At 42.5% G+C, this 21,597-nt stretch overlaps 1 protein-coding gene across 14 annotated transcripts in view; it reads left to right on the top strand.

Moving 5' to 3' along the window:
- nbeaa (neurobeachin a) overlaps positions 1-20,786 on the top strand; it is a 106,281-nt gene extending 85,495 nt beyond the window's left edge. For 4 of the 14 annotated variants that reach the window (XM_037119891.1, XM_037119896.1, XM_037119895.1 and 1 more), the window contains 26 exons: positions 1,033-1,152; positions 2,569-2,702; positions 3,417-3,478; positions 6,209-6,273; positions 6,681-6,789; positions 7,599-7,765; positions 9,402-9,526; positions 9,632-9,781; positions 10,261-10,397; positions 10,544-10,661; positions 10,991-11,093; positions 11,212-11,327; positions 12,460-12,572; positions 13,194-13,334; positions 13,448-13,567; positions 13,840-13,992; positions 14,098-14,262; positions 14,487-14,576; positions 15,623-15,815; positions 16,613-16,684; positions 16,913-17,068; positions 17,264-17,434; positions 17,538-17,639; positions 17,792-17,988; positions 18,150-18,301; positions 19,085-20,786. In XM_037119891.1, coding sequence (XP_036975786.1) covers positions 1,033-1,152; positions 2,569-2,702; positions 3,417-3,478; positions 6,209-6,273; positions 6,681-6,789; positions 7,599-7,765; positions 9,402-9,526; positions 9,632-9,781; positions 10,261-10,397; positions 10,544-10,661; positions 10,991-11,093; positions 11,212-11,327; positions 12,460-12,572; positions 13,194-13,334; positions 13,448-13,567; positions 13,840-13,992; positions 14,098-14,262; positions 14,487-14,576; positions 15,623-15,815; positions 16,613-16,684; positions 16,913-17,068; positions 17,264-17,434; positions 17,538-17,639; positions 17,792-17,988; positions 18,150-18,301; positions 19,085-19,175 — 3,322 coding nt within the window. In that variant the 3' untranslated portion in view covers positions 19,176-20,786. The remainder of the gene's footprint in view (positions 1-1,032; positions 1,153-2,568; positions 2,703-3,416; positions 3,479-6,208; positions 6,274-6,680; positions 6,790-7,598; positions 7,766-9,401; positions 9,527-9,631; positions 9,782-10,260; positions 10,398-10,543; positions 10,662-10,990; positions 11,094-11,211; positions 11,328-12,459; positions 12,573-13,193; positions 13,335-13,447; positions 13,568-13,839; positions 13,993-14,097; positions 14,263-14,486; positions 14,577-15,622; positions 15,816-16,612; positions 16,685-16,912; positions 17,069-17,263; positions 17,435-17,537; positions 17,640-17,791; positions 17,989-18,149; positions 18,302-19,084) is intronic. The other 10 variants (XM_037119903.1, XM_037119901.1, XM_037119899.1 and 7 more) reach the window with 6 other exon arrangements.
- The last annotated feature ends 811 nt before the right edge of the window (positions 20,787-21,597 follow it).

Below are 21,597 nucleotides of genomic sequence, written 5' to 3'. Positions count from 1 at the left end.
AACAGCCAGTTCCATGTTCAGCCATCAAAAAGGATCAGTGTTGTGCAAGTTCACACTTCTCAAGAGCCGGCTCAAATTTCAGTTCACAAAGGTTTAAGTGAACTAGTTCACGTTCATAGTTCACAATCCTGAAATTTTAATTAAGTCCACACTCCCAAAAAATTAACTAGTTCACGTTAATTGCTTCCTCTTCATTTTAAATGAACTGCTCTGAGCTACCCAGATCTTGTGTGACCCTTCAAATACCAATAATCATATAAAATGGCTTTGGCAGTTCTGGTGGCAGCATCTGAATTGCCAAAAGCCATGTCAGAATGCTGGCTGCTGTAAAAAAAAAAACCACTGTGTTCATTAGTTGAAAAGGGAAACATTCATTTTCACTATTCACAGAAAATGTGCACGTTGCATGAGCATTCTCTTTTAGCGTGTTTATGCACAACACTGAGAAGGATACTGTTGCCGATACTGCTCTATAAAACAAATGTTAGCTGATAAATGTCAAGCTAGTGAGCTAGTTAAACTACCTTACCCACGCTATCTGACACGCACAAATGCACGCATACCTCCCACACATCTCACCCACTCTACACGATGTTGCTCTTCATCCCTGACATGGCAACTGTGTTTTAATGTCACCCTTACGGTATAATGTAGATTATTACAATATCAACAGGATTCCAGAGTACGTATTTTGAAAACATGTAAATAAAACTGTCATAAACCTAAATAATGTGTTTTAGTTGTGTTACCGTACTTTGTGTAGGCATCTGACAGTCACTAATAAGATATAAGATTACACTGTTGATAATTAGGAAAAAAGCATTACAGTAAGGCCTAATATATAAGTTTGTACTGTAACCTTTCTTTCCATGCACTCTCTCTTTAAACATGTTAGGCCGTATGTTATGATCTGTGCAGGTGTGTGCTTCTAAATGTAAGGGAGTGGAGGCGTGCTTGCGTGTGCTCCTTAATCAGTGTGCGTGTCTGTGTGTTCGTGTGTGTGTGTGTGTGTGTGTGTGGTTTGTATTGCAGTGCCTATTGTGAGGTGGCGCAGTGTGCGCTGCGCAGCGGTCAGACGCCCCCTGAGCTCAAGTCTTTTAGCTCTCTGGCAGGCTTCCAGGCAGCTCCCCGAGATGCAGGACAGTGTTTTAGGCAAGGAGATACTCGTCCTGTCCCCATGAACCCCCCCCACCACCCCCCACCCAACTCCTCCTCCTTCCTCTATTCCTCCTCCTCCTCCTCCTCTGCCCCACCTCCACCCACACACCCTCTTGCTATGCCCAGCCACTACTTAATGTTCCCAGAATGCCATGGGAGGAAGGGCAGACATGTTTATTCTTTTAACTTTAACTTTATAACGTTATATTTACAATCACTTCCAGCATGGCCGTCTTCTCACACTAACCAGCGACAAGCAAGTAGCAACAAGTTTGCATAAAGGGTAACTCCACCAATTGTACACATTAAAGTGTATTTACAGGTCTTAAGAAGTAGTACCGCATACATGACAAAATAACTATAAAGCCTTTTGTGGCTCAAGCTAGTAAGTTATGTTGGCACCAGGTTTTGAAAACACTGTTTGGTTCATTATGCACAGTTAGGAAATGACAATTAAAATCAATATACCAGAACCAGAGTTATACTAGACATTCGTCTTCCTTTTTTCAAAATCTGGTGCCAACATTTTTTCAAAATCTGCTACCCACAATGCAGTGTCTCTGAGTGGCAGATCATGATATTACATGCAGCTTCCTCTTTACATATTAAGTAGTACTCCCCAAGACCTGTAAACACACTTTAATGTGTAAAATTGGTGGAGTTACCCTTTACGTCAACTCAAAGTTTTAACCTTGCAACTGTCTCTCATCTTGCACTCTAATCGAGCTAAAATTAAAGTTTGTAAACACTTGTTACCCAGCTCTGTGTCAAAATGACGTGCTTATAAGGCCAAAAACATGCAATTCACTGCCATTATGGCTCCACACAGTAGTTTAGTCTGCTTTGCTGTTCTCCTCCTGCCCTACTTCCTAGAAAAATCTTACTCTGCACATGATCACACACAATTATAATAAGATATAAAAGTGAAGTCAAGATACAAAGTATACAATTTTCTCTAGTGCAGTTTGAATTAAGGGCAGTTTCATGGCAGGTTTAGCTTGTAACGCACTTCCAGCTTCACTCATCCCACAACGCTAAGTTGATTAGCTCAATGATTAGTCTAAAAAACCTTTCCTTAGCATTACTAACCCAGGCATAGTGCTCCCATACCAAACCATCACTACATCTTCCTTGATTCTGTAAGTTTTTTGTGTCTTCTGTGTCCATTTTACTATTTCTTTCTCTTTACCGTCTCTCGGCTTGCCTTGCCTTCTCCTCCCCTGCATCACTCGCCCTGTGCCTCCCTTTCCCTCACCTGTTGCTCCTCATTCCGTGCATGTTTTCCTTGCTTCCTTCTCCCTGAGGGTTTTACCCCACGTGCTCGTCTACCCTCATCTGTATGTTGCTTATTTTATCTTCACTCCCACTCTTCTCCTTCATCTTCTCTCTCTACTTGTTTCCCGCCCTCAGCATCACCACCAAGCTGGAGCGCGCTCTGGAGAAGGTGGCCCCCCTGCTGAGGGAGATCTTTGTGGACTTCGCCCCTTTCCTGTCCAGGACGCTGCTGGGTAGCCATGGGCAGGAGCTGCTCATTGAAGGTACAGGTGCTGTACACGGCTCCTTTTTCTCTAACTGGCGTCTCTCTGTGGAGTCTACCCATTCACTGTCCCTCACCGCGATGTCTGTGTGCGAGGAGGACTGAGAGCAAAAGAGTGGGTGACTGAGTGAGTGAGTGAGTGAGTGAGTGCTGAGGGTGAGTGAGTGTCTTTGAGCTGGCTGCTTCACTCATTCGTCAAACAGGTATGAAGTCAGTATTTTGCACCGTTTTCCAACAGCTAGCTAGATGATGTTTTTTACTCAGATTACTTTCAGTTTGAGCGTTAACTGTGCTGCTGTTCTAGATGCCACTAAATGTGATGCACTCCTTCCTCTGCCCACCTGCTTCCTGGCGTCCTGTTTTTGTGATCCACTGTCTCAATGTTGATTTCTCCCTCTCCTCACTTTCCTGCTGCTTTCTCCCTCCGTTCCTCCTTTCTCCTCTCCCTCCTCCTCTCCTTACTCATCTTTTTCTCTCTGCTGTTTGTTCCTGTCTTCTCTGTGGCATGCTTTTTATAAACCTGACTGCAGTGACTGTATACAATAGCAGAAAGCACTGACACTACAGTGTCTTTTTTGATGATATTTTGGTGTCTTGCGGCGGTGTGTGTGTGTGTGTGTGTGTGTGCGTGTGTGTGTGTGTGTGCGTGTATGTGTGCGTGTGTGTGTCAGAGAAAATGAAAGAGAGGCTCCTGACTGTGCTGTGCGTCTCTGTGCTGCAGGTCTGGTGTGTATGAAGTCAAGCACTTCAGTTGTGGAGCTTGTGATGCTGCTCTGTTCTCAGGTTGGTAACTCTTCACCTCTCGCCTCTGTCCTCACACTTATGATCCACATTGTCACTTCGTTTCTAACCAGAGGTGGCAATGATACACACATTTTTTCCTCGAGCAAAAGTACAGATTCAACTTCTTTTTACCAGCCATTTCTGCAAAGCTTACTGAACCTCATGTCATATTTATATCATTCAAAGTCTGTTTAACTCAACGGAGGAATCAGTAGGATTTTACCCAGCAGTCTGTTAATGCACCAGAAGATAGTTGATTGTTGAGTGTCATTCCCAGGATGTGGAATACCAACATTTTGAGTTGGTAAAGCATCCCAAGCACCGCAAAAATTGAGTGAATAAGAAAATCCAGGCAGAGGGCTGCATGATCTCTGCAGATACGGGACACTAACACAGTTTTGCTCCCCCTTGCTATGTCTGCTGTGCATATGTACTGGTAGGTTGAGATCAGTCTTGCGATGTTGGGAAGGCGCTGTAATTCCCCTTCAATGCATATAAACTAAAGTAATTAGCCTGTTTTGATAATGTAAGGGAAAAAAGTAAAAGGTTGTAGTAAAAGTAAAAAGTGGCCAGAAAACGAAATGTTCAAGTAAAGTACAGATACGTGAAAAATCTACATGTACAGTAAGGAAGCGTTTCTACTTTATTACTTCACACCTCTGTTTCTAACTCGTTCTGAAAGTGTTTTATTCCTTTAAACCCTTCATAACTGCTGTAAAGATTCCTTGTAGACAGGAAGCTGTTCAGCGATCGATCTGCCCTGTGAGGCAGGGTTGACTATGTCATGAGCGCATTGCGGATGTAATACAATCTCAATTTATATGCATCATCACACAATCAACATCAAGGACACAAAGATCATTCTTTACATTCATAAGAGCCACGTAAACTCCTCTCGTCCTGGATTTAACTTTTAAAAACTTAAATCTTGAAGGCAGCACAGCTGAATTCATTTAGACTTTTTCCAGTGTCTTTTCTCAAACTTAGATCTCTATTTTAACACTAAAAAGACAGATTGACGACATTGAGGCACTTACCACTCCGGATGATGTAGGTGACCAGTGTTCTTTGTCGTTCATGTTATGAAGATCCTCTCCCAGCTATTCCCTCTTTTTATGGGATTCTGTAGGAGTTCCTGTCCCTGAACGAACCCCTCAGTTATTCCCTGTTGCTCTCTACCACCGTGCTCTTCACATTTACTCTCCTTTTCCTCTGCTCCATCTTTGCTCTCCTGGTCCATTTTAACTGGAGTGATCCAGTGGGCAACTGCTTTCATCTTCCACGGCTCTCCACACTGCCCTTTATCCTCCCACCACTCCCTTGCCTTCCCCTCTGGCTGGCTGCTCGTCAGCATGTATAGTGTTACCCGTGGCTCCGGCCTCGTCTGCCATTAGAGGCCCGGGAGAGAGAACCCTAGCCCAGATATCGATCCTTCAGGATGGGGGGGGGGTTGTAACAGGAGATGCTCCCACGTGTCCTTAACAGCCTTAAGAGCTAATGGAGTGCTGATAGTTTTGAGGCTTTCAGCAATGCTCTACTGCTGCTCAGAAGTCTCCACTCTCGTATGCACAAACACATAACCCTCTCACATCCTCTTAGACGGATGCATTCCTCATTAGAAAGCTCTTTAGATGTTTCTCCATCCTTTTTTAGTAGTTTCATGGTAGTGTACCTTCACAGTGGTGATTGATAATAAAACTGAAGATTCCCTGTCTATTTTGCTTTTGAAATACACCATTCTCTTCACAGTTTCAACCAGGGCTGACCAACGCAAAGGCATATATTGGGCTACTGTTGTTTGTTGATTCATGTGTAAAGTTATGCTTCGGATCTAATTTATTAGTCATGTTGAGAGCAGACTAGCAAACACCTTTTGAAAGCTAATGTGGAGCCAATAAAGAATGAAAAACAGAGACAATCTACTATGAAACCACAGAGATTTGTGAGGGATTTCATGACTTAGCTCTGGTAACTACAAAGTGTTCATTAGCATATTGTGAACAATATTGCAAAGTGATTAGCACCACTATTTTATGTGAATATTGAATTTGTAGCATATATGTGAGAACATAAATTGATTTTTGGGGGATATTTCATCCATAAGTTTTGCCCAGAACAGACAATCAGGCTATTTTATTCATATATTTATTTATTTTATTGTTTATCTATTAAAATCTTTTTTAGACAATGTGCATTAATTAATAGATTGCATTCATCATTTGTTTTTACTCTGACACAAGTAAAAAATCATGCAAATTTTTCTTTCAAGTCATGTTGTTTTGAAAGAAATTATGAAAACTGATTCATGAATAACTGTTAAATCTAACTAGACTGGAAAAATCTACATGTTTTAACTATAATACGAGGGACAATGAATGTTAAAAATACTTTTAACCAGATTTTAATGTTATTTGTCTTATTCATAATTTTCGTGTCCTCTGTAGTGGATGCTATATATCCCAGAGGCACTTGGTTCTTGGCTCTATGATGCCTTTCGCCAAATGAGATATTCATAATAAGAAAATAATCCACTGGAGTTGTAGACATGAGATTTGGGATGTGCCACCTAGTGACTGGCAAACAATGACCTCCAGATATCACAGTAGTGGACACCTTGTGTCCATGAAAGGGTTAACTCTCCACACCAATGTAAAATGACTGGTACGGTGATAGGTATAATCCATCACATACTCCCCTCCACATTAATTGTGATGTCTTTTCTACACTCAGGAGTGGCAAAACTCCATTCAGAAGAACGCAGGACTGGCCTTCATTGAGCTCATCAACGAGGGAAGGTAATCCATCACACGGACTGATTATCACCCTCTGTGATTCACACATTAACAGACATTGTTATCAGTGCTTCACCACTAATGGCTGTGATAGAGCCCTAATGAGAACCTTGCCAGGATAAGTGCGCGTTACCATGTGTGTTCAGTTGGAGGTCGGATCATTAAAGTGCAATTAAGTTTATAGTTCATTTGGGCTGGTCTGTTCTCTCTGCGTGTAGTCATGATGGTTTATTTCACTCCAAACTGTTTATTGAACTTAAAGTACAATACAGAATAGAAGTGGATGACATGCAGTTCCGCCTGTTTAATTATGAAGTTTACCATACGTACAATAGCAAATCATGGACGGACGCTAATGTGTATAATGTTTGTTGCTGTCTTCCACGTTCCTGTTTCTCCTCCTCCACCAGACTTCTATGCCATGCTATGAAGGATCATATTGTTCGTGTTGCCAACGAAGCAGAGTTCATCCTGAACAGACAGAGAGCAGAGGATGTGCACAAACACGCCGAGTTTGAGGTAAACGCACAGTGCACCGCTGATGTATGTCATGACATGTGACACTGTCAAATCCTGCAGGTAAATAGATGTGAAGTGGCTCAATACCTAGATTAACTAATACCTGGATTATTTGTAAAGGATTTTCAACAGATTTTATGTTCTCATGTAGCTACTTACTACGTGTTACTGCAAGTGGCAACCAGCGTCAAGGCGACATTACTGCCACCCACTTTGACAGAGTGAAGAAATAAAAGTGATTTAAGAAGTGCTGGATTATCATTTCTTAGACAAGGATCTGTAAAAATATATTTTTTTAAGATCTTAACTGTGAGATGTTTTCAAGTTGAAGAATGAACTTGTCAGCATCTTCTGGTGGACGAACTGTGTAACCGTGATTCTTTTTCTAAACCTTTTTGCATTTCTATATTGAAATTTCCTTCGATGTCAGCCAAAATTCATGACAGGACAGGTTATTATATTAAATTATTTCAGTATATTTGCACATATTGTGCTTATGTACAAATTTGAAGTACTTATGTACCTTCATTTTGTATTTTTATTCTGTACTTTCTTTATACTTTAAATCTATTAAATTTCAAATGAAAAATTTATGATGATTAAAATTAGCTCTACATTTATTTACATGAAACTTGCTGGTGTGTCTGCTCACTTTATCCAGCCAGGACAGAGAACCTATTTATCTTCAATACCAAGAACTCAACAAACATACAACACAGCTGCTGTTTCCTCATTTCCACCTTCTCATCGCCTCTTCATTTTCTGTGTCTGTTCCCTGTTTTTCCCTTTTACATCCGGCTCTCCTCCAGTCTAACTGTGCCCAGTACGCTGCCGACCGGAGAGAGGAGGAGAAAATGTGCGATCACCTCATCAGCGCCGCTAAGCACAGAGATCATGTGACCGCTAACCAGCTGAAACAGAAGATCCTCAACATCCTGACCAATAAGCACGGCGCGTGGGGCACGATGTCACAGAGGTGAGCGGAAGATTGCCAAGGAGCTGTGTATCAGATTAGATGACACAGGACGTTACTCGATAGGAGACGCTGTGACACACTTGAGTGACATGAGAAAACTCTATCAGGATGAGTATCGATTATTAAGTATGACATTCGAAAAAATTAACAACAAATTATTGACGATTGTTTGGGGAGTGAAAGGTAGGATTCATTAAAAAATGAGAAGTCTTACTCAACATGAATAATGGGACATCAGCTCCATCTCACACACACACACAAACGAATCCTGACATCATCTCCGTATTTAGCTCGCTGACATACAGCCATTAAATCAATGATTGCTTGTTATCCAGATCTGCCTCCAGGCTGGCAGCTACTGTGCAGACATGTGATTCGATCTGAGGACATGTGACATGTAACATCTGAAGCCCGTTTTCCCCGTGTCACTGCTGATGAATTAAATTGAATACTGCAATGTGCCCGCTGTTAATAGAAAACCTCTTGCACTCAGATGGAAAACTAATTAAAGTTCAATTGCTTCTGAAGTGCTCGCTCCCCCCGGTGATATTTTTAACATTTGTCCACATTAGCATATTTCTTATTGTCAATCACGGTTGCCTGACTAAGCCTGACTGTTTCATCTGTTTTCTTCAGAGAACCTCTCGGCTGAAGAGCGTAGAAAGATCATTTGAATGTGTTTTCTGTCAGCTTAAAGCCAGTTTGTTGGTGTTTGCAGAATTGGAAAGGGTTGTTAAACCCACTCCTTTGATCAAAAGCTACCTTTCATCCCAATAAAGAGGAACCTTCTGACTTAGGAAAGTAGTTTTAGAACTTCTTAGAGTAAATGTCATCTATAATTTCACCTTTAATTCACCCTTAACTTTACTGCTCCTGAAGGAAAAGTCCCAAAATGCACCTGACTAAAATGACTGTGTTTACTTACACACACACTAATTTTACAGTATGATCAAATATCACAGTATTTGCTATCAGATGCAATATTTCTCACAATAATGAACATTTAACAGCTGTTACGGCATTTTGTGGCTTTTATTTTGAAAAGAATATGCATGCAGAGCTGCCGTAGCAGTCGAGGCAACCTGCATAGATATTTAAGAAGTTACTACAGGTTGATTAGCCTGATGTAGCGGCACACACACAGTACTTTAACATACAGACATACTCTAAGAAGAATGCCAGGTCACCAAATTGGCATTTCATGTTCAAGCGGAAGAAAATGCCGAACCATGGGATGTGAATGAGGCTGCATGTCGTCTTTGTTAACAAAACAATCCGCCACAAAATTGCAGTCTCACCTCAGAGTCCATCACGTGCACCTAAGAAGAGCCCCCATTTCTTTTTCTCTTACCTATTCAAGAGGCTACTGTGAGAAGAGAGAAACTATGGTTGTTAATCTGAATATAAGCAGCTGCATATAAACTAGAACCCAACTGAAATTTGCTCTTTTGGGGGGCGTTGCCAATACCGATACTGGGGACTAAAAAGATTCTAATATGATATGTCTGTTATTCTAGTAAAATATTCATTTTCTTTAACCACGTAAACAGCTTAGTTTGTATGTCTTTTCTAAAATAACTGCATAAAACCAAATATATAATGCATGTAAACATAGTCACTGACTCCTCTCCTCCAGCCAACTACACGACTTCTGGCGTCTGGACTACTGGGAGGACGACCTGAGGAGGAGACGGAGATTTGTGCGAAACGCCTTTGGATCCACTCACGCTGACGTGTCGCTCAAAGCCTTGGAGGAATACGGTCAGTGATGTGTACTAATCTCGACACTGTATACTGGGTCAGAATCTGCTCGTTGCCTTTTTTGACATACAAACAACCCTCACACGCTCACTTCAAAACAAACAGGCACAGAGGAGGAGGAGGACGGGGTGAAGTCGAAGAAGCCTTTCCGTAGCCAATCAGTGGTCACCCAGAACCCAGAGGCGGAGTTAATGCTGGAAGGAGACGATGACGCTGTGAGCCTGCTGCAGGAAAAAGAGATTGATAACCTTGCAGGTAAGACTCACACACATAAAGACACACACACACACACACACACACACACAATGCTACAGTGTATCTGAAGAGTAAACTGTCTATGCCTCTTGTTTTTAGTACGTTTCCGTCCAAGACTTTTTACCTCCAAAGGCAAGTTGGAAGTTTGGCAGCAACACTAACCAGCTGATTTATTTAACTCAAGAAGATTATGTCATAATCTACTAAAAAACTGATGATGCTGTTATAAATCAGACCTTATTTAATCCTGTGGTTCCTCTTTGATTGACACACGTGATGATGTTTCATGGAGGAGGCAAAGTAGAAGATGAAAAAAATGAACAATCAATCTGAACTAACATAAATTGACTTCATTACAGAATGTGTGCCATTTGATTTATCCATTGTGTGTGATGAACACTTGTAGCTGTTGTGTAGGGTGAGCCTCAGTCAGTGCCATAAAATTCCTAAAGAAGTAACACCCCTCCCTCCACCTTCAGGCCCAGTGGTTCTGAGCACTCCAGCTCAGCTGGTAGCTCCAGTGGTGGTGGCTCGAGGAACTCTGTCCATCACCACTACTGAGATCTACTTTGAGGTGGACGAGGAGGATCCCACATTCAAGAACACTGATGCTAAGGTAAACACCGGCTGTCCTTGTTCCTTTCTGTTCACTAAAAGATTTCCACCACACTCTTTGGATAGGTTTTTTCTTACTTCTTCTGATTTTCTGTTTTTGATTATTTTGTAAAGAGTCTGTCTAATGAAAAAGGTTATTCTCAACAGGTCCTGGCCTACTCAGAGGGTCTGCACGGCAAATGGATGTTCAGCGAGATCCGAGCTGTCTTTTCAAGACGCTACCTGCTGCAGAACACTGGACTTGAGGTCTTCATGGCCAACAGAAGTACGTCTGCAGACAACTGTTGAGAGAGTAACTTTTGAAATGGTATAGGTTACGGACTGGTAGTTACCGTGTTAAATATTTGATAAGTAATGTAACTTATTACATTTAATTTATTTTCCAGTGATTTTTTTTGATCTGGGCAATACTGGATGGGCACCAACAAAATGTAGAGTTAAAATTTGTCTTGAGCATGTAAATAAATATTAATGAAAACATTTTTCAGCACTATACAGTGTCCACATTTTGCTACCAGCTCAACAGTTAATGTCTTTGTGAGTGATCGACTTGTGGTCTGTATGCTGACTGTGTCTGTCTGATGCGCTCTGCAGCGTCAGTGATGTTTAACTTCCCTGACCAGGCCACGGTCAAAAGGGTGGTCTACAGCCTCCCACGGGTGGGCGTTGGAACGAGTTACGGCCTGCCACAGGCCAGGTAGGTGCAGAGTTTAGTCAGCTGGTCCAACACAGTTGTGGGTTTCAAAGGAATTGGTGGCAAGAGAATACACTTGAATGTGTGTGTGTGTGTGTGTGTGTTTCTTTGTGCATTTCAGGCGGATTTCCTTGGCAACCCCTCGTCAGCTCTTCAAGTCGTCTAACATGACTCAGCGCTGGCAGAGGAGAGAGATCTCCAACTTTGAGTACCTCATGTTCCTCAACACTATTGCAGGTAAAGTCCACTTTCGATCACATTTCCTGAATCTGTTTTTGTGGCTCTCAGCCTCCAAATGAACTGTGATCAATTAGTGTTCAGACGCATAGTCATGTCTCATGTAGTTTGTTCTTCAACAAAACAACTGAATTAGTTTAAAAACACTTAACGTTCTTGTATTTTCTCTCTTCCTACGGTGTGACATTGACATTTTCTAACTTATTTGCTGTGAAGATTTTACAAATTCAGCCTTGTTTTGTTGTCCTCAGAGTTCTCATTATGCTGCGATGTTAAGAAATACCCATCAAAGAATCCAGAAAATGCAGACTCACCTCTTTTTATTTATTTCTCACCATGTGCATGAATAGAGAAGCCAATGTACAAAAAGACTTTACTGAAGAGACCTGATAAAGAACCTGAAAGATTTGCAAGGATGCAGCTTTGTCAGCTCCAGCGCCAGCTCAGCTGCAGTTTGCATAATAACAGTCACCGGAGTGACCTGTAAAAAAAAATATATATATATATATTCAAAAATATATGAATAATGCAGCACATTGACAAAGGACAAAGAATAAATCAATATGAATTCTATTTGAGTGTGTTTGTAAGTCCTATATGTGCGTGAAAATGTCAATTTATTTAAAGATATACTATATCTATATAAGACAAAGTCATATATATGTAAGCAATAAAACTGCAGAATAAGTTGTATGGTAGCCAGTGAAAATGTATTTAAACTCTGAATTAACAGCAGCAGCAAGCTCTTTTCTGTCTCTCTCTCTGCTGGAACATCTTTTCTCACACTACCATACAACCTCAGTTGGTTTAATTGTAATCACAGTCAACAGTCAATCATTGTTTGTGTCGGGAACTCGGTCTCATTGATTAAACATCTGAACGTGAGCCTGATTCATTAGGCGCAGTGGTTTTGAAGCCTGACAATTGGTTAATCACTCTTTTATATAAACATGTTATGGCATGTTTAATCCAATTGTGTAAAACTTAAAGCAATGTAAGGCTAGTGAATATGCTGTGTGTCCATAATGTAGGCCGACACAGAAACACAGTCAGGACCGTCTTTATGAAACTATGTTGTATCTGTAAATCCTTTGGGACTTTCTCCAATTTGGTCCATCTTTTGTCCCTGCAGGGAGGACCTATAATGATTTGAACCAGTACCCCATCTTCCCCTGGGTCTTGACCAACTACGACTCAGAGGAGCTGGATCTCACTCTACCTGGAAACTTCAGAGACCTCTCCAAGGTAAGAAACGCACCACTTCATGAGCATTTTCCAATCAGCTGAATGCCTGCTACTGAGAGGGCGCTATAAACCCAAAAAATAAAGTGTAGCAGAGATGACATGTTTTTGTATGACCAGCCCAAAAGTTAGCATAGCTTGGTCCAGCTTGGTCCACCATGCTAAGGTGGCTGATGAAAACAAAAGACTACAGAAGATCTGTAATGAATAGAGAATGTTATCAGAGATAGCCCTTTTAATGGCAATGAGGCAAAGACATGTGTTTGAAGTATCTCAATATTGTACTGAATTCCCTGAAGGGGATTATTAAACAGTGTTGTCTTCATCCTCCACTTCTACTTCTACTTCTACTTCTGATTCCTCTATTGAGCAGAAATAATGAGGATGAATTGAGTGAAAATATATTTATACATAAATGCTACACAGTGTATGACCACTAGTGCTTTTATTGTGAAAGGCACAAAAACAGAAAGAGTCTGCAGTTGGGAGCGCAGTAATTTTGCCATATTGCTTCAGATTTATTGTTCAAGCACTGACTGTTTTCATGAAAAGCAAACAATTTGCTCTGTCCATCTGCATGTGTCCATGACTTAAGCCGCAGTATTTCCCTCTGTTCTTCTGCAGCCGATCGGCGCACTCAATCCCAAGCGAGCAGCGTTCTACGCCGAGCGCTACGAGACGTGGGATGACGACGGCACCCCTCCTCACCACTACACGACCCTTTACTCCACCGCTCATTCAACACTGATGTGGATGCTCAGGATAGTGAGTACCTGCTCCGCACACTCACACACTCTCAACCTTCAGCAGCCCAGTAAACACATGGCAGAGACTGAAGGCTTCCTTTCAAATGTATTTGTCTCTTCTTGTGCCTGTAGGAGCCCTTCACCACATTCTTCCTTAACGCTAACGAGAACAAGTTTGACCATCCAGAGAGAAGTTTCTCTGGCATCGGCTGCTCGTGGAGGAACTGCCAGAGGGACACGGCGGATGTCAAGGTGATAATCCCAATAACAATCCTGAGATTAGTCAGTACTGAGGCATATGAATGAAACACGTCTTTTTAGCTCAATAGGTCAAAAATATTTGAATTTGAATTAATGTTGCTATTCAATCTTGCTTAATTTGAAGGTCTTTAATTGTACTTAAGGGCAGACACACATTGTCTAAAGCCATGGGAGGATTTAATATTCAGTAGATTTAGCTAAACGCATGATAATTTGCAAAAAGTGATCATTTTGTTAAGCAATGTGTTTGTTGTGTCCATCAGGAGCTGATCCCAGAGTTCTACTACTTGCCTGAGATGTTCGTCAACAGTAATGAGTATGAGCTCGGAGTGCGTGATGATGGCGTACCCGTGTGCGACGTGGAGCTTCCTGCCTGGGCCAAGAAACCCGAAGACTTTGTCCGCATTAACCGGATGGTGAGAGACATGGATGGCATTTTCTGAAATACTTAAAAAATACCACTGAACATATCCTTGACTCTCTTTTATTCTTCTTCTCTTTGCACCTGTGACTTCGACCAGGCGCTGGAGAGCGAGTTTGTGTCGTGCCAGCTGCACCAGTGGATCGATCTAATATTCGGCTACAAGCAGCGAGGGCCGGAAGCCGTCCGAGCGCTCAACGTGTTTGACTTCTTGTCCTACGAGGGTGCAGTCACCCTTGACAATCTAGATGCTGTGCAGCGTGAGGTTGGTTTCCATGACAGCTCATCACTCTGGTTTGAGTCAGAGATTGATTATTAAGTTTCCCACTCAAGAGTTCTTTACATTTCAACGATGAGCGCTTAATTGTCACTAGACAATAACCCCTTAATGGCTGAGAAGATGTTTTTTAATCTGAGGCCTTTTTGTTTCATGAAATTCATTGTTTGTATGTTAACTCTCTCGTGTTAACCCCATCTTTGTTTCCGTAGGTGATTGAGGCCCAGATTCAGGCGTGTGGTCAGGTTCCCTCCCAGCTGCTTATCGAGCCACACCCGCCTCGCTCCTCCGCCATGCACCTGGTGAGAAACACATCAAAAGACGAATCTCACTTTGCATTTAAGTTTCACAGCAGTGTCATCTGTTTACTGAGAAGTTGTTTTTAAAGAAATATCCACTCTGGGACCAGGAAAAGAGTTTTTCCTGAGGTTAAGGGTTATTTTTAAAGACATTCATTAAGACATTATGCAGCACATTTGTGCTTAGAATTGTGTGCATTCATTTTTTTTTACATTTTTAAAGGTCCCATATTGTAGTGAGATTTCCTGACTTTGTAGATGAAAAAGCAGGTCTAGGTGCTTGCTCAGGCCTGGGAGCACTGACCAATCACAGCAGACTGGGCTTTCATGGGAAAGGGGTGCTAAGATATAGAAATAGAGATTAAGATAATTTTGAACCTGATGCACCCTGTAACTAGTTTGTTTGTAAGGAAAATAGATATTTCTATTCTGCACCTTTCTACAAGCTGTTGTAAACAAATATGAGTCCACATAACAATGTTATCAGTATGACCTTTAAATCATTTAAACATTTTCTAGTAGACACTCAAAAAAAGTGTCAGCATGGAAATGAGCATAATATGGGACCTTTCATACATTTCAGCCTTAAACACTAATTTAGTCCATGAAGTCCACTGATATAAAAAAACCGTATGGATTTTTCATATATTACATACAAGTGTATGTAATGATGTTCTTCCAAAGCAAGTTCCTCCCTGGTTTTAGCCTCTCTGTCCTCCCTGCTACCCTCAGCAGCTCGAGGCCTCAGTGTCTCCACATCAGAGCCATCCATTTCAACCCAAACCTGTCAATCCTGAACCCCCGACCAGCCAGTGCCTCCACCTCCTCTCCTCGGCCCAGAGCCACCCTCAGTGTGTGTACCTGCTCTGACCCTGTGCTCCCACTAATATACCTCTTCCCCTCCCTCCTCCTGTCCCATCTGTTCTGTCTCTCCCTCTACCTCCGTCTCCATTCCCCCCAACCTGCCCCTCCTCTCTCCCTCGACCTTCCCTCCTCGCTCTGCCCTTCTCTCCCTCGTTCTCTCTGTCCCTCTCTGTCTGTCTCACCAGTGTTTCCTTCCCCAGAGCCCTCTGATGTTTAAGGATCAGATGCAGCAGGACGTCATCATGGTCCTCAAGTTCCCCTCCAACTCCCCCGTCACCCACGTCGCAGCGAACACCCTCCCTCACCTCAGCATACCGGCGGCCGTCACTGTCACATGTAGCCGGCTGTTTGCCGTCAACCGCTGGCACAACACAGTCGGTGAGTGTGTGTGTGTGTGTGTGTGTGTTAGTGGTACCATGAGGTGTTCATAACAGAGCTGAATTGATTAGTCGAGCAATCGACACTAAATGGTGTGCAAAATCTCAAGGCGCCATCCATGCAAAAACAAAAAAGCTCTATAAGCTGTTATGTAATCACTGTGCACACGTTGATTTTTGGTTCCCTTATGGGTTTTTAAGGGATTATGGATGGAGTGAAAATGTTTTCAGCAGCTATGCAATTAAACCTGCAGTGCTCCCCTTCTGGTATTGACAGTAATTACACAAACACTGCTGATGTGCTCAAGGCACCCCAGCTCTGTCAGACCAATGTTTGCTGGTTGAAGTAAGCCAAATACAGAGAGATGTATCTGGTGGTAATTGGCTTCACACTGCAGGTTAAGACTAACTTATAGAAGCTTACAAACTCTGTGAGATGTCAGTGCATTCCAGTGGTATTTACTGAGCCCATGGTTTTTAAGTGTTGTTGTTTTTGGATCATATCAGCGTTGACATTTTGTCCGCACAGTGGATGTTGACATAGAAATATTTGTTAATTAAAGCCTCAATTAACCCCACCATTGCCCTCATTAGCACAGCAGGCCAGCCGTAATGAGGCTGGCTGTAATTAATAGTGGCAATGTTATTACGGAGGGTCATGAGGCAGCTTGTGTGACTTTTGCTATCGACTGAAACATCAAGCCTGCATCGAGCTTTCATCAGAGAGCAGTCGAACAGCGTGATTGTACAATTGTGTGTTGTGCGTGTCCGACTCCCTGTAACGTTTGACCCCTTCAGGCCTCCGTGGAGCTCCAGGATACTCGCTGGAACAAGCTCATCATCTACCGATCGAGATGGATCCTCTCATAGGTCAGTGCACGCAAATCTTCACTGAAGATAATAACTGGGCATGATTGTATAATATAATGAGGGCAGCCAGGTCAGTCAGTGGGGTCTGAAGTCAATGCATGATACAATGAGGGTTTATGCACATGTATTGCTGAGACAACAAAATCGGACGAGCGATGAAGGTTAGGGTTCATCAGATAGCTCGTTTGCCCTCATTAACCTGTTAACATCTCTTGTGCTCCCGTGTAGCAAACAACTCAGGCGTGAACAAGCGTCAGATCACTGACCTGGTGGACCAGAGCATCCAGATCAACACGCACTGTTTTGTGGTTACCGCCGACAACCGCTACATCCTGGTCTGTGGCTTCTGGGACAAGAGCTTCCGCGTTTACTCCACTGAAACTGGTAGGTTTTATATTATTTATGAGTCTTAGCTTTTGGGGGTTTCTTGGAATTTGTGATTCTGTCCTACTTTAAATGTGGATCAAGGGAACTACTCATGCACCTGGGCATAGAGTACAATGACGTGTTGACTGCTAATTTAACCATTTATTTTTATCCTAAAAGTAATGTATCCATCTTCCTCCTTCATCGCCGCAGGAAAGCTGACCCAGATAGTTTTTGGCCACTGGGATGTCGTGACGTGTCTGGCCAGGTCAGAGTCCTACATTGGAGGGGACTGCTACATCGTGTCGGGCTCCAGAGATGCCACTCTTCTTCTGTGGTACTGGAGTGGAAGGCACCACATCATCGGGGACAACCCCAACAACAGTGAGTGGAAACAGCATGTTGTGGAGGGATGTTTACCTGTCTCCACAGCTCCCTCAGGAATGGGATGTTTCTTACCAGACTAACTTTGTTTTCTCTTTATCAGGTGACTACCCTGCTCCGAGGGCAGTACTGACAGGACATGACCACGAGGTGGTGTGTGTGTCTGTGTGTGCAGAGCTGGGTTTGGTCATCAGTGGAGCTAAAGGTTTGTCTGTCTGTGCCTAAAAGAGATTTTACATGTAGGTTTATTATTTGCAAAATAGATTAATGTCAGTAAATAAACAAACTGTAAAAATCATTCCCATGTTTTCCCACAAACTTTGTTTCCTGAATTCTTGCTTTGGTCTCGCTCCTCAGAGGGCCCGTGCCTGGTCCACACTATCACCGGGGACCTCCTCAGAGCCCTGGAGGGCCCGGAGCTCTGTCAGCGGCCCCGCCTCATCTCAGTGTCCAGCGAGGGCCACTGCATCATCTACTATGAGAGAGGCCGCTTCTGCAACTTCAGCATAAACGGAAAACTGCTGGCACAAATGGAGGTCAACGACTCCACACGGGTGAGGCCGTAAACATACTGTCATTCTTTTAGTTTGATGTTTATGCATGAACACCGTCCTTGTTTACTCTCAAGAAATCCAATGCACTGTTGTCCACCGCTCAGCAGCGCGTGGCCTCTTTTAACCTCTCTTTCTCCTCTTTGTGTTTTTTCTCTCTCCAGGCAATCCTGTTGAGTAGCGACGGACAGAACTTGGTGACAGGAGGTGACAACGGGGTGGTGGAGGTGTGGCAGGCGTGCGACTTCAAACAGCTTTACATCTACCCAGGCTGTGACGCAGGCATCCGTGCCATGGACCTCTCACATGACCAGAGGTGAAACAGACAGACTCATTTATTATTATGATTATTATGTATCCATCTAGAGCGATGATTGGACGTGGAGTCGTATCTCCTTACTGTTATTTTTGCACCATTTGCTGCACACTTTAAGATCAGCTGGTAATTAATCATCGATGATTTATTTGTGTGATACTTATATGAATGTGATTATATAGCGGGCTGAAAGAAAACAATATTTTAAGGATTTTCATTCCATATTCTGTAATAATGTATATAGTATCATATGTTTTTAAGTCTTTAATTTCGAAAAATATTTTTGGGATTCCTCTATGTACTACTAGAGGGAGTGCATACCAGAGAAGAGTGGATCTAGGTAGAGGCCTAGTCCACACGTGCATGGGTATTTTTAATTTCTCCTCCAGCGTCAAAAAAATTCCAGTCCACACCAGCGGTTATTAACGGTGTCTTCCTCAGCTGAGCTGTAACATTAACGATCTTAGCTAGCTAGATCAGCTAGCTCATCCATATCTACATAACGCGGCATCCCCCATGAAAACCATCTAGATGGGTAAACAGCACTACATGTTAGAGGATATGTAAATATGTATTTTGGCGTTGGGATGAACTGCTCCTTTAAGGACCAACTAGTTGTTGGGGAAACTGGGTCACCTCTAAAGGGACAGCAGAGAATACAGAACGATCATTAATGGGTTGGTAATTTTTTTTCCAAATGTCAGACAATATCCCAGGGAAATATGCAGTGAATAAAAAATGTGAATAGCTCGATTTTACAGACGTAACTCTCTGCCCCCTCAGGACTCTGATCACTGGCATGGCGTCTGGCAGCATCGTGGCGTTCAACATAGACTTCAACCGCTGGCACTACGAACACCAGAACAGGTACTGAGGCGGCCAGCGTGAGGAAGAGGAGGATGGACAGAAAAGAAAGGAACAAGAGGGAGAGGAGGTGATGCATTCTGCTGTGTATCTGCGACGCTGGGGTGGGGGGGGGAACCACAGGTACCGAGGGGAAGGAACAACAAGCACCGGACCTTAGGCTTGTGAAGCTGACTTGATTTTGAGGATGCGTCAGCGCTGGTGGAAACAACTTCCTCTGTGCACACGTGTATGTGTAACCACAGACACATATTACCCCGAAGATACACACCAAAACCTGCTAATAAAATAGACAGACTGCAGAATGGAGATAAAGAGCGAGTCAAGCAGATCTTGTAGAGGTCGATCATACCCGTACCACTCACAGGACCGGTTGCAGTTGCCGCTCCTGGTACGCTTAATGCTTCACAGACAAAGAACCTAAGTTTTTGTTTTCCCTTTGATTTTTCTTCTTTATCAGTTTTGTTCTCGACTGTTTGTTTGAGGGGGGAGTTCATTTCGGGGATTATTTTTTTTGGACGGGCTATAAATTAAGACTCCTTCAATGTGTCTCAGCTGATTAGAAAGCCCCACCCACTGTTCAGAAACCGGTGCTATTGGCTCGATCTTAAATTCACCCTTGAAAAATTTTGCCTGGGGTTATGATTTTATTTGATTTTATCCGTTTTTTTTTCTTTTCTTTTGTAATGCTTTTTTTTCTTCCTTTTACCTGCAGCAGGGTTTAAATCTGATATTCATGTAAATACGACTCTGCCTCCGTCAGAGTCCACACATGTTCTTTCACTATACAAACTGCGCTTATCACCTTTAATTTATTAATGACTTGCTGTATGTAAAATATTGTGTAATAATTATTATAATGTTGACAAGACTGATGGTAATAACGGCGGTGTCAAGGATGGTGATGATTTTGCCGGAGATGGTAACGATAAAGAGGTCACCAGTGCCACCAAGGATGACAAACCACAAGACTGACATGATTTCCTTTGTATATTTGGTGATTGTTTTGTCAAATATGTACATATAGTCTTGGTTCAGGCTTGGTGAAGACTTAATCAGCTGAATAAGACTGGAAGCGCAAAGGAAACCTTCACTTACCCACATTTGTTGATTATTTAAAAAAAAGAGAATCAAATCAATGTAAAAGTTTGTTTTGTATTTGCACTTTGCACCAATCACATATCATTATTTATTAGCTTGGTTCTTTCTGGTCGGCTGCCATTTTGTTTAGGTCCATTTTCCCGACGGGATTATTTGTGCATTGATGTTTGTATTTAAAAAGCGTTGAGCTCATGTGTGATTATTAGGTTTTACAACCTCACAGTTGTAAGCAATATCATGATTCTGTAGCTGATAGAGGTGGGGGAGGAGCGAGGAGATTTTGGGGGGGTGAGATGTGAGACGTACTGTATGTGTGAAGCCATCTTGATCAAATGCGCACATGCACATACTCTATCGACAGGTTCAACTTACGTATCCAAAAAAAGGTTAAATATTTTTGGATCTATGAAACCCTAAAAACTATTGTATTCATGTTTTATTGCAAAGATGTAAAATATGACATGTGTGAGTTGGAAAAAAAAAATCATGATAAGAAAAATAAAATATGCAAAGAATTTGATGACTTGACTTTTCATTGGGCGCATTTTTCTGTTTCGCTAAAGCTTTTTTGCTGCATGGCAGTAGAGCCGCAGAGGGAGCGAGACGTCAAAGACGCCTTATTGTTGCGAGACACCAGCTGAGGGAGAAATCTTCCCTCGAATGATTTCAAGTGACTCTTGAGCTAAAATGTTCTCTTGACACACTTGTTGAACTACCTGCTTTGATGCGATTTTTCTCACACCGAGAATTATTAGTTTCAGAGTTCCTATCCTGCATATAATCCTACTAAATTCCATTAAAACCAGCTGGAGCTGCTCTTGAACTTGCACGCCACCAAAGTCTCCCGTGTGGAGCTTCTTCTGTTAAAACGTGCTTAAACTGAGCCTTCGGTGGGTGTTAATTTGAATAATTGCGGATCACACGTTGCTGTAAATTTGCTCAGGTGCTGGGACTTTGAGCTAACAGGATGCTATGCAGCAGACCCAGTAATCCAATACGGCTACAAAAGAGGAATACTTCCCTTATGAACATTAGAGAAAAGAGAATGCAACAGGTGCAATGTGCACGAGAGGAGGAAATCCTCAGTGGACAGAAGTCAGATTTGCAGTCACAGAGTGTACAAGACAGTAGATCAGTGTTCTTCGATCCTGCTCCAACACGCCTGATTCAGATGAGTGGACCGTCAGCAGGGCTCGGTGACGAGCTGATCATCTGGATCAGGTGTGCTGGAGCAGAGAAACATCTCAGACTTGGCAGGACAGGGCGCCACCAGGGCCAGGGTTGGAAAAACACTGCAGTTCAGTCATACCAGGGGAGGTAAGGTTATCAGT

Source organism: Acanthopagrus latus, chromosome 13 (assembly GCF_904848185.1).
Source record: "Acanthopagrus latus isolate v.2019 chromosome 13, fAcaLat1.1, whole genome shotgun sequence".
NCBI classification, from domain to species: Eukaryota; Metazoa; Chordata; class Actinopteri; order Spariformes; family Sparidae; genus Acanthopagrus; species Acanthopagrus latus.
This window is presented reverse-complemented; position numbering and strand designations above follow the sequence as displayed.